Genomic DNA, 12,649 nt, shown 5'->3' on the forward strand with positions numbered 1-12,649 from the left:
AGAAGAATGTATAAGATGCACATACCAAGCACTTTCCAGTGTCAGGATCACAGGTTTCACTGTGGTTGTTGCACTGACATGGCACACAAGGTGCTATCAGAGCGTGAGGTTCTCTTACACTGAGATCTGTATGCTTTCCCCTGTAGTATCCTGGAGCACAGCTCTAGTTGTAAGGGGAGTAAAATAAAATTTAAAAAAAATTAGCACCGCTAACAGCTACAAACAATTTTGAAAGCCATTTAAGTTCTGGGGTTTTATCCTTCACACTATTAGGCACACAAAAAGGATTCAAGTACCTGGCAGGACAATCCAGTGTAACCAGCAGGACACCTACATTGCTCTATAAGATGAGCTAGAGGTCTGCCTAGATGCATTTCTTCAAACTTGACCGCAATTTCCATTGAGATATTTGCAATTCTACGAGATATATGCACAAGAGAGTGTAAACATCTAAAGAAGCACGAACACCAAAAACAAGATCCAAAAACATCTTCACGCTTCAAGGTCAGGGTTACAATACATAATCTTCCATAATTTCCCGTGTAAATTTTTCAAAAACTGAAGATTTCTTTACTTATTTATGGGATACAAGAATCTACAACTAAACACATCAGCAATCATTAGAAGTAACAAAGGTTGATCCCTCTCAGTCTGGAAAACCTCCCAAACCCACCAAGCAAGAGTATGTAATTCTTCCTCAGAAATATTAGACAACTACATTTGTCTCGTGCCACAGTTTTGGAAAGAGCTAACAAAAATATAATTGAGGGAATGTGAATCAAAAATAATACAAAATCTGGAGGTGGAATCAGACTTCTTTAGAGCTGTGAAGATGTACAGACATTGAGTTTTCACTGGATGCATCTTTGATTGTCTTGTTCGTTTCCAGACTGACAGATGCAACAATGATATCCCATCCCCTCCCTCCCATTAGTAACTTAGTTCTGGACAAAATGGTAATAAAATGCTACTCTCCTGAGGTAGGACTACCTTATTACCACTGCCCAGAGTGTTCCAAGCTACAGGAGACACCTAGATTGATACAAACCTAAGAACTCAGGGGACCCTGTGCTTCAACTGAAAAAAGGAAACAAAAAATTCAATATCCATAAAAATAAGATGGGAAAGAAGTATTTTAGGAAATATAAAATATTTACTATATCATCAGTTCTGCAGATCACTGCATATGCCTGTGCTCCTTTGTGTGCTTTGCTATTGAAGTAAGCAGCAGAGTCATTTAGTGTTTCACAAAAAAGGATTCAAGAGGGATTCTGCTGCAATTAAGGGTCATAAATGTTTTCTTGTCAGAGGAAAAGTAAAGGTTATAAATAGGAAATGGCAAATTTCTCTGAGATAAGCCTTTACCACACCGCTCAGTTGGGACTATTTGTGAGTAAAATTACAGTAAATGCAATAAAATAAATAAACAAATACTATCAGAGGTTGCTTTACCTGCTTTGCTGTAATCCTTGGCCATAAGCTGCCCTGATAAGGATGTATTCAACATTGCTGAGCACAGACATGAAGTCAGAACGTAAGACAGGCTTATCAGACACAGAGTTAAAATACTTCCAAGAATCCTAGGGAGATATAACACATTCATTAGTATTATTTATTTATTATTAAAAACATGGACATTCACATTTACTTCAAGGTAAACTTGCTGTGTTCCTGTTGTGTTTTGGCTTACCTCCTTCATTTCTACTTCCATGTCAGTTCTTACTGCATTTTCTGGAGAAGGGATGTCTACATAGATGACCAACTTGCTGCTGTGACCTCCTTTCATTAGAATCTGTGGCTCAAAATTTGAGGTTCCAAAGCCATCCAAAGCATAAAAGGCAACAATATATCTCAGCTTCCCTCCATAGGCCATGAGCTGTTTGGATTAAAAATTATTACTGTTATTCATTCTAAGGTTCGAGCTAGTAGTTGAAAATATCTTAACATCATCTGTAGACTGGAAAACCGCCAGTGCTTTGAAGAATTGACAATAAAACATAAAAATTGACTTAAAACTCAGTGGCTTTTCCACCGAGGTTAAATACATATTTCTAAAAAGCAGTATTTCTAGTTTCTTTACCTAGACCCTCTCAAGGTGTGCAGTCAATTTTCATTCAGTTCCTAAGCAATAGAGATTCCATGAGATATATACTGATTTTAGCATCAAGGTTGAAAATTCTTTTAGGTTTCTACAATGAAACCAAATACATCACTGTTTCCCCCCACCACAGAATTTTTACTGTGAAGTAATTAAATATGGGTGTTACCAATTTACAGGGCCAAGAAAAATGTTGTTAGATAAGGGTAAAGTAAGTATATTGTTTGTGCTTGCTGTAAGTTCATTCTATCACTGAATAGTTACAATATTATGGCCTACAAGAATAGAACTAACATAGAAATAGGTTATGAAGATAAAGTGACTATTCTAGACTAAAGGAGTGTCTATTAGATAACACAATTATTTACAAAGCATTCCAATTATTTAATGTTCTTACCTGGTCTCCCTGAAACTGCTCTGGCAACTTCCAGTAAAATGTTTCTGTGTTTAAGTATTTTCTGACTATGGCAGCATCCAATAAAACATCAGGAAATTGTGAAAATACTCCTTCCACTGTTCCAGTCAGGTTACTTTGAGCTACTACACGCAGAATAGCCTGATCTGGAGTTAAGGTTATCTGCAACACAAAGAGCAAAAGATTCACTCAAGAAAATATCCTGTTTACAATTTTAACTGCTTTCTAACAGTCAATGGTTCATCTTAGAGTAATAAATGCCCAACCCAAAAAACTGGAAAACACATCTAATGTTTACTTTTTAAAGAAATGAAGATTGAAACGCAAGGTTTCAGAAATAAGACTATGACTTGTTGGGGAGGAAGAAGCCAAAAAACCCTATAAATATGATTGCCTCTATTCTGAGAATGAGAAACCTGTAAGTGAGATAGAATTGAAAGTAAGTTTTGATGTTTTTACCATTTGCTTTCTTTTCTCTTCTGACCTATGCCACTGGCCCTGTGAGCCAGTCAGGACACTCAGCTTGATCCATTAAATGTGCACACCAGTGTGGTACCTAACATGAGGATAACAGCAAACTGTGTCTGGGTGGTTGTATTGCTCTACTTACAGGAATTCTCACATGGTCTTCTAGCTCTGAACAAGATGTGGACATCCCAAAACAGAAGCATGGAGTACATCCTAGAACATTGTTAGCAGACAGACCAAAAGTTCCAGGTTTACACTCACTGCATTGTAGACCAAAAACATTTTCCTGAAGGATATTAAAAAATAAAAAAAAATTAAAAAAAATTAAAAAAAAAAAAAAAAGTAGCAGCACACTCATAATACTTCACTATCTAAATGAAAGATGATTATTTTTGGAAGAAAAACTAATTGCTACATAAACTACATAGCAGAATTTCAATTATTGTATCTAATCTGTTTTACTGTACACTGCATTACATTTTCATTATTTTCCAATGTTGTTTTGCTTTCCTTCTTTAAAAAAAAATAAACAATACAACAAAAAAACACACACAAAACCCGTCACAAACAACCACAGAACTCATATATTTGACTGTCTATCAAAAATTAGCAGCTATGTATTCAAATTCAAGACAGAATTTCCTCCCAAACCTGCATCTGGAAAATGAGCTCCAAAAGCTAAATAAACTGCTCAGTATGAATAGGAATCAAAGGACCTCTTCCCAAGTGGCCCACTGGCACCTTTAACCAGAGACTTGACAGATACCTAGGAAGACATAAATTTGTTGTTTTGAAGTAAGTTTTCTATCACTCAGTCTTTCAAGAACTGATTCCCATCTTTTCAGAAAAATCTATACCATCTATGTTCTTAATGTTTCCTTTCCTATATACAAGAATATCAGACTTCACTATTAGCAATATATCTGGGTTATTCTGAAGCACAGCTTTTGGTTCCAGTATAGGAAATTAATTCAAACTTGCAACATAAACGTATTTCAAAAAACTGAGATTCTCTATTTAGCATTTATTAGTTTCTTCCTATCATTATAATCTGAATTTTCAAAAAGGTAGGCTGCATCATCTGAACTGATGATGATGTGTTGTTTCCAAACCTAATAAAACCAAATGTGTATGAACAGAAAAATGTTACTGTTTTTCAATTTTTCCTTACTGATAATAAGATCTTCACAGAAAATCCTTTAGCAGTGATCTAGGTGTACCCAAAAGACAAAGATAGCCTTCTGAAGTCCTTCCTTGGCTTTAATGCAACCAATGTCTAGAAAACACTGATGCTTTCCAAGAAGGGGCTGAATAACTCGGTACCTTGCAGGTACAGACGCCACTTTCTTCTTCACAACCACAAACTCCTTCAGTGTCATTACATGTCTCCGCTCTGGTTCCACTCAAATCACAGTCACAGGCAACACAGTCTGGGTAGTCCCTGTAGCCTAAGGCACACCTGGAACAGTCTCGTCCTCCAAATTCAATTTTGCACTGGCATTGACCTGTCAACACATCGCACTGGAGATCGGCTGAACCAGTGTTGCTACAGTTGCAAGCCTTAGCGGAAGAGAAGAAATGTTCATAAACAGCACATCTTTAAAAAAAAAAATTACAACAGAAACAGCAGAGTAATTTAAAAATGACCCTTAAAACTCAGTGTTTGTCAACAAATACTGTACAATAATAAAAGGGAAGAAATTCCACACAGGAATGAGGTTGTTTGCTTTGTATTTTAGCAAAGAATTGCATTTCCAGTAAACAGCAGATGGCAAAAAGAAGCTTTGTTGATTGCCAAATATGGGTTGGGAACCAAACAAGTTGAAGAAATCTGTTCCAGAAAACAAAAAATATATCCAAAATACTTAATTTACAGTACTAGTGATTAAGTACAGCAAGTAAACTAAAAAATATTGTATAAATGATGAACAAAAGAAATCAGTAACTATCATCATTTTATAAATATGACAGGAAAATCATACAACTAACACTCTTTTAAGATTTCAAGAAGCATTAATAGATTCTGCATCGTGCTCAAGCTACTTCCACTATTTGATGAGGAACCAAGAATCTCATTGCATTCCAAAGGTGGGAAGCTTAGAATGCAATGCAACTCAGTACCAAAGGAAAACTGTCTCCTGGCAGAGTGCATCCATCATTATGCAATCAGTAATACGAACCTGTTACTACAAATATGCAAAGTGGGTGTACTTTATTTGTCATTCTTTTTTGAAGCAGTCTGGACCAGACTTCACTCTTAATTTCTTATCTGTGGTTACTTAACAAGCCCAATTTTGGTCTGTGGTTATTTCTAACTGAACAGGCAAAAAATACATTCCATCTGTCATCATCTACTGTGATCATTTTCCCTGAGTTATTTTCCTCATCAGCTCTCTTCGAGATGAAAAGCCTTTACTTTGCCAAGTCCTTCATGCCAAGACCCACAAGTTCTAGAAGAATTACTCTCTATCCTCTAGCATTCTTCACAATTTTGCTGGTTACCCACAGCACTCTCTGTATTAAGTAGTTTTTACTCTAGCACTAATGCCTAGTTTAATACACTTTGTGGCCACACAGGTTGACAACTTTGGCTCTCAGGTATCAGTAAAGGTCCACAGCTCTGAACATCAAACCCTAAGACAGTAATAATATACATGCATTCAATCTCTAGTTATTTGTGATAAATATAAATAAAGACTCTAAGCTACAACGCACTGTGCTGCAGCACATGTGAAAAAGACTGAAACCTAAACAAGACTATGGCTCTGCTACACTACTGCACCCAGAAATGGAGGCTAAATATCAAGAAAATCTCTAGAAACAGAGCCAGATAAAGTAAACACTTATGCATTATGTGTTGCAAAACCAGACAGTCTGGGCTTCTCAGCATCTCCCCCATTTCATCCACGTAGAGAGACACTGTTCCTATCTTAAACTACCACGTCTAACTATTCAGCAGAGGGTATATCTCTGAGTTGGGACTATTACCTGGAGATCACATTACTGTTTGTTTCATCAAGAAAGGATCTAAAATACCTTAGAGTACTTCACATTCATTACTGTGATGCTGCAACCAAAAGGAATGATAAATAACCTAGCAAAAGTGAGCAACTGCATGTTCAATTACACCTGATCATTGGCAAGTGCTGTGGCGTCACCCTGTGAAATGAATACCTCAAAGGAAATGCACAAGGACCAGCACATTGTATTTGCAGTAGGTTAGGTAAGAGTGACAGTAAGCTGACAGCTTACAAAGCCGTGATTTACAGACCAGTTGCCAACTATGTTACTATAAATCATTAAGATGGTTAACTCTGAAGACTTATTAGGACTACTTTATCATCTCTACTCTAAAATATTAAAGAGCGAAAAGGGATACCAATTTGGCTGACACTTAAATACTTACTGCATGTAATGACAGACCTTGTCAAGTTGATTGTATTTGTGGTTTCTCCACTGAAGTTACCCATTACAGTCATGTAATTGAGGCTTTTTAAAATCTCAGCATTTATAAAATAGTTTGGACCAATGCCATATCTGACAGGAATTTACTGCATGAACCTAAAGGCATGAATGGTTGCTATTCCTTGGATCTGCACTGACTTGGCATTTAATTGCTTAATCATAAGCATTAAGGTGAGATAATGGGAGCTACCATTGCTCCATCCATTAAACATTAACTACATTATACCACTTTAATTATAAGTTTTCAGAAAAAATGCCTGCAGTAACTTTCAAGACACTTCCAATGCTCTTAAATCCGTAGTATTATCACTTGTTGATTTGCACAGAAACTATGTTCCCGGCTGGCCATTCCTGCTATAAATCTGGTTTAGAACCCACTATTTAAACACCTAAATGTTAGAATACACACCAATTTCAATGCGAACTATGCACATATCCAGAATAAGCATTCTGATAGTATTTTCAAAGACAACCCTCTTAGAAGGTTCCTCAATAAACATTGTGCCATCTGTTTCGCTGGTTTCTGTTTTAATGTGAGCATATTGCATTAACACTTCAAGAGAGAATAAAGATCGTGGCTCTCAAAACAAGAGACATTTGTATAAGGCAAATTGCTTCTAACAGCCATGGCTTTTCACCCAGCCTACCATACCTTGCAACCAAGTTTAGGAGAGAGTCCCCAGTAATTTTCTTCACAGAGTTCACACTTTTGTCCCTGAGTGTGAGGGGGACAAATACATTGGCCAGAATCAGCATTGCAGTTGTTCTGAGTATGGGCACAGTCACAGGCTGCAAAAGAAAGGACCAAATGACTAACTTTATCCACACTTTACTACAGTGAAGAAACTCCATGACCACCTTACTTTTCCTTATGCAATAGACAATACATTTGTATCTTCCACTAGGAACTCCTTCCCATCCCTAATCACTGAGAAACAAATCATGACCACAGTGACAATTCATCTTTTTACTGGAAGCCCATTACTGCTTATCGACTTAGCCTATTTGGTGTTTCAAAAAGCAGTGCTGCACTTCCACAGGGAGATCAACAGGACCAAACAAAATTACTTTTGGAGTAGAGTACATTTGTAGGAAAACATTTCTGTTACAGAGGACAGAAAACCCATCAGGAGATAGGCTAATGTTCTCAAGCAGGTGAAAGGATTAATCCCAAGAACTGCTTATTGAATAATAGGGATGGATAACTATTTTTATAATAACTACTGCAGGATGCACTTGGCTATTTAAGAAACAAAATACTATTCCATTTGGAAAGGAGAATTTCAGGGGAGTGATTTTATTAATATTTTTAGTAACATTTAAGTAATTTCCAGTAATGAAATGGTTAAAGGTGCCCAAGGGATCTTTGATTCTTAGTAAAGACAAAGTATATTCATTTCAAAACATAATCTTATCACAATCTCTCTGCATATTTCATTTTAATGTACTGTTTGAGGCATGAAAAAAAGTGGTTTTGTCTGGCTGGGGAAAAGGCAGGCATTCCTTTAGCTATACAGTATTGAAAAGGGCATCTTATTAACATGAAAAATTAGGTTTTGATGGCATGTTCTCCTCTTAGATGAACAATTTCTTCCTTATCATGACTAAAACTTGTACACAGCCAGGTGATGATGGGAAAAGAGTCAATGATTTCTTATCAAAGTACGAAACACATATTTAAGAGTTAAATGAAAAAAATAAAGTAAAAATTTTTAGGAGTAGAAGTTCTTCACTTTCCCAACTGCAGAGAAAAAAAAAAAAAGAGATTTCATTCTCTTTGAAGGACTGAAGGGTTTTGTAATAAAGAGACAAAGGAGCTATTGATGATGTAATATTTCTCTCATGCACCCTTTATGAGATATTTCATAGCCACTACCTTTTACAAGGAGCCACACAGTAAGCAAAGAAATGTTTTGTTCCCTAGCTTAATCAAAGTACTTCTTAGGAGACCTTCCTACAGATTCTTCCGTATCGTCATCAAAACAACTGACCTTTGCCAGAGTTCAACATACAATATACTGCTGAAAGAAATTCCAGACAAACTCTGGAAGGATCGTGGATCAGAGCTTACGTGTGCAGCCACCGTCCTGGAATGCATAAAAGCCATGAGCACAACGATCACACTTCTCTCCAGCCACTCCTGGCACACAGTGACACTGCCCCTGATGATCGCAGTCCTCGGACACTGAGCCAAACTGACTGCAGTTGCAGGGAACGCAGCCAAGCCCAGTAAGCAGCCCATAATACCCGTTCTGTTGGAGAAGAAATTAAGAGATTTGAGCTATATTTCACAAATTTTTGAAACCACTACAATATACACTCTTGTTTTCTCTTGTTTATTCCCCATGATGTCTGACCTGCATTAATCATGGCCAGCACTGCATGACTGCTGTGGAAATACTCCCTGGCATTATCTCTTCGCTGTTGCCAGCTGTGTGCATAAAGCAATATGCACTCGGGTGAAGAACTCAGCCCTGAAATGCTCTTGCGGTTCTCTCATCTCACAAGCAGGACACTATGGTTTGAAGTCTGATGTTATTCTAATTCAAAGACTTGCACGAGGTGAGGGTGGGTTATGCTGATCAAGCAGATACCTGTGACTGAATGAAAGCCTAGAATGGAGCAGGTCAGTGACCTAGTGTACATGTGTGTCCCAAGTCATTCAGCTGGGCTGGCACAAAAGGCAGTAACTGGGCACAGACTTCCTGCTCTGGTCTCTTATGTAGTCCTACACTTAGCATAGACTGGAAATTGCTGATTTGAATCACCAGTGAATATCTGCTTGTTCTTATAACAATTATGCCATTCAGCTGAATCCCTCGTTGGCATTCAGCCATGATGTACTTATTATCACGAACCACATTTCTTCAGATATTCTCTACTCAGACTTCATTTTACAGAAGCACAGCTCTAAGATCCATTCAGGTTTGTCAACAGTGTTTGGGTTTTGACTGCACACTGTCAGCACCAGCAGTCCTATGCAGGAGGGTGCTAATCAATCGTATAATTTCACATCTGCAAAGAGCACATGCAGAGCAATTTTCAGCCACAAAAACCTCTGCAGACAAACTTTGGTCTCCACTCCAGCAACAGGCCCCTCTACCCCAAATTTATTTGCTGCTATTCTCTGTATCTGCTCAAATCAGTATCTATAGATAAAGAGGAAGACAAGAAAATCTATACATTAGCAACAGGTAATATATCTGCTTACCAAGCATTTATCACATCTTTCTCCAATTACATTTGATTTGCAGGAACAAACACCTGTCTCATGTTGACAAGTACTTGAAAGGGAACCATTCACGTGGCAGGCACAGGCTTGTGTTCAGACAAAAAGAAACCAAATTAAAAATTATTCATGTGTATCCATAGGCATTCATTATTATATAGAATTCAAAATCTGGAATATGGTGTGTTTCATCTGTATATATCTCACAGATGCTAATATATCATAGAAATGCCTGTGCATTTGGACTAAAATTTAAAAAAGAAAACAAAACACCTCGGAATAGCTGTATTCGAGTTGTTTTTTTCCTTCCAGCCCTATATGTGACATTCAGAAGTAGGAAATGTGTACAGCATGTCACTGGAGGGACAGTGTTAAACAAGCCAATAAGCTCCAGGGATTCCAAGTGTCAAACTCTAAGATAATAAATTCCCCTCCCTCAGCCTAACTCAACTCCAGAGTTTTCAACCTGCGCTTGCCAAGTCACAACTTGAAGATTAACTCTTTCAGCAAAGGTGCACATGTCCCCCCATCCATTTGGCACATGAACACTACAGTTTTGGGTTCTTTAAATGTTGAGAGCAATAAAAATAACAACTTACCACGACAGTTTTTGTCAATCACTGCATCCCCATAATACCCATCAGCACACTTTTCACAGTGGTGACCTGCTGTGTTCCCCAGACATTTCAGGCACTGTCCTGTGAAGGGATCACAGTGGCCCTCCTCTTGAGGGTTTACATTGCCATTGCATTCACAAGGAGCACACAACTGTCCAGGCATAAGAGGATTCCCATAGTAACCATTAGTACACCTGCATCAGAGTTTAAAAACTTTATCAGCCGGAATGTGGTAATGTCATACACCCTCCTCCACTGAAGGGAGGTTTTTTTCTATTAAATTTTAATCTGAAGTGTCTCTGTATTACAGTGGAAGGCAAAATAAGCAGGAAAATTTTATTAGGAATGTTCTGTATGTGCAGTATGAACAAAAGGAAGACAGGATGATGAACACTTAGTGATGGCAATGACATAGATGTTTCACGCAAAATTAGTGTACATACCTTTCACATTGAGAACCAGTATAGCCTGGAAGACATTTGTCACAGACAATTCCACCTTCTTCACTCAGCTGACAAGTGGGACTGAAACTATTAACAATATTTACGGCAGTTGGTATCAATGAACATAATCACAAGACTTTGGCAAACACTCAATATCCACCCTTCCTTGCACCTAGCTATATAAACACACAATTGCCATTTCTCCTACTTTATCAATGCTTTTAACATTACAGTGTGTCAAAATAAATGTATAGGTTTCACAAACTCTTGGGGGTTTTTTTTTGTTTGTTTGTTTTTACTTTAAAACCAAGATTTTAAAACTTCCTAAAAACTTGGCTTTCATTCTAGTGAAGCAGTACAATTCCTGTACTGAGTTGCTTTTTTTCAGATAAAACACTTCTGTCCTTCTACTGTTTTCTGAAAAAAACAAAGAAAATAATTGTGATTTTGGTGCAAAGTTCAAGGACGGGGTAAATTATTACTTTCATCCACCATGCAAAATCATACTCAGCCTCTCTTACCCTGGTCTGTATATTTGTCTGCCTCAAAAAATAATGTTTCTATGAGATATACGTAAACAAAGATGAAGAAAAAAAGTCCTCTTCTCTCTCCTTCAGACGTCATGACATTTTTCTTAATCTCACTTTCTGGTTTTGCTGGGGATGCAAAAGACAGTTTTGCATGAGAAGCTTACTTGTTTGCAGCAGAACTCAGAGGACACGCACAGGGCTGGCAGTCCTCAGATGTTCCTCGGGACGGATTTCCATAGAAGCCAGGCAAGCACTGATCACAGAAAGGTCCTGTCGTGTTGTGTTGACAAGCCTGTGGGACATGGAAAAAATCTTTTTGTATTTTCTCTTGATGGTTTTTAGACCCCTGAGGGATTCCTAGAGCAGCCTGCATGCAGTACGACATCCAAGGAAGCCATTCTTCAACCATGAAGAACTGCCTAGAACTCTGAAAATAAGCGTTTTATTTTATTTTTCTGAGTTGTAATAATCCTGATTGTTTTTCCTATATTTGAGAATATACTTTATGAAACCAGCCACATTACCTATACACATACTTAAATGTATTTCGTATATGCACACATTTGCAGTAAAAAACTTATATATAGTTTGTACTGGTATTTAGCCATTTTATTCCAGTAACCTTTAATTTTCAGAAGAGATGTGAGAGCTAAATTTTCTCTTCACTACATAATGTGCAATTTCCACTGGTGTTAGTCATGGAAGATGCACATATATCTGAAAACAGATATTCACCACTTAAATTTGCTCTTTTCAGGAACCTGCAGCAAGCAAAGTCAAGATTTTTATCAGCCATTATATGATAGCATTTTTGTATTGGTTCTGACTGTTTCCCACTTGAAATGATAAACTGAAACAAATTCTTTATTGGAAAACACATTAATGGAGTCTTGAAACATTCTCTGAACTAAACAATGAAAACCAACAAAAACAAACACTTGGTACCCACAGCTTGAAATTATGCACACTGTAAACTTGAGTCCCACAGTCAAAATGCTCTCCTAATTCCTAAAGAGATGCTTAAAACACAGAACACTCTGAAGGATGACTTACAAAACAAACACCGTGAATGTCACACTCAGTTGCGTGCCCATTGCACTTGCAAGGTTGACAAATGCCCCCGAAGAGTATTCCATCCACACGGTAGTACCCAGGGAGACAGGACTGAAAAGAAATTAAGGGAGAAAAAGCAGTAGCATTGTGTGTGTTGAAAATACACATAAAAACTTTTTCAAAGAGTGCACTTCTGACCACCCACCATCCAACCCATTCACACTGTGATAACTGAATGCTCTTTCAGTCCCATTGATGTCACAGTAGCTCTTTTCTGGTGGTCATTTTTCACTTGCACTGGATAAAGGGGATAAGAATTAACTCCATAAAA

The 12,649-nt window shown here is 37.5% G+C and overlaps 1 protein-coding gene across 2 annotated transcripts in view; it reads right to left on the reverse strand.

Moving 5' to 3' along the window:
* LAMA1 (laminin subunit alpha 1) overlaps nt 1–12,649 on the reverse strand; it is a 99,730-nt gene that overhangs the window by 37,718 nt on the left and 49,363 nt on the right. For both annotated transcript variants that reach the window (XM_040057190.1, XM_040057183.2), the window contains exons 16-29: nt 12,319–12,429; nt 11,430–11,557; nt 10,736–10,822; nt 10,275–10,486; nt 9,658–9,764; nt 8,518–8,698; nt 7,099–7,235; nt 4,305–4,541; nt 3,124–3,267; nt 2,496–2,675; nt 1,691–1,876; nt 1,453–1,580; nt 297–417; nt 26–163 (exon numbers count right to left, since the gene is read on the reverse strand). In XM_040057190.1, coding sequence (XP_039913124.1) covers nt 26–163; nt 297–417; nt 1,453–1,580; nt 1,691–1,876; nt 2,496–2,675; nt 3,124–3,267; nt 4,305–4,541; nt 7,099–7,235; nt 8,518–8,698; nt 9,658–9,764; nt 10,275–10,486; nt 10,736–10,822; nt 11,430–11,557; nt 12,319–12,429 — 2,097 coding nt within the window. The remainder of the gene's footprint in view (nt 1–25; nt 164–296; nt 418–1,452; nt 1,581–1,690; nt 1,877–2,495; nt 2,676–3,123; nt 3,268–4,304; nt 4,542–7,098; nt 7,236–8,517; nt 8,699–9,657; nt 9,765–10,274; nt 10,487–10,735; nt 10,823–11,429; nt 11,558–12,318; nt 12,430–12,649) is intronic.

Source organism: Hirundo rustica, chromosome 1, assembly GCF_015227805.2.
Source record: "Hirundo rustica isolate bHirRus1 chromosome 1, bHirRus1.pri.v3, whole genome shotgun sequence".
Lineage (NCBI taxonomy): Eukaryota > Metazoa > Chordata > Aves > Passeriformes > Hirundinidae > Hirundo > Hirundo rustica.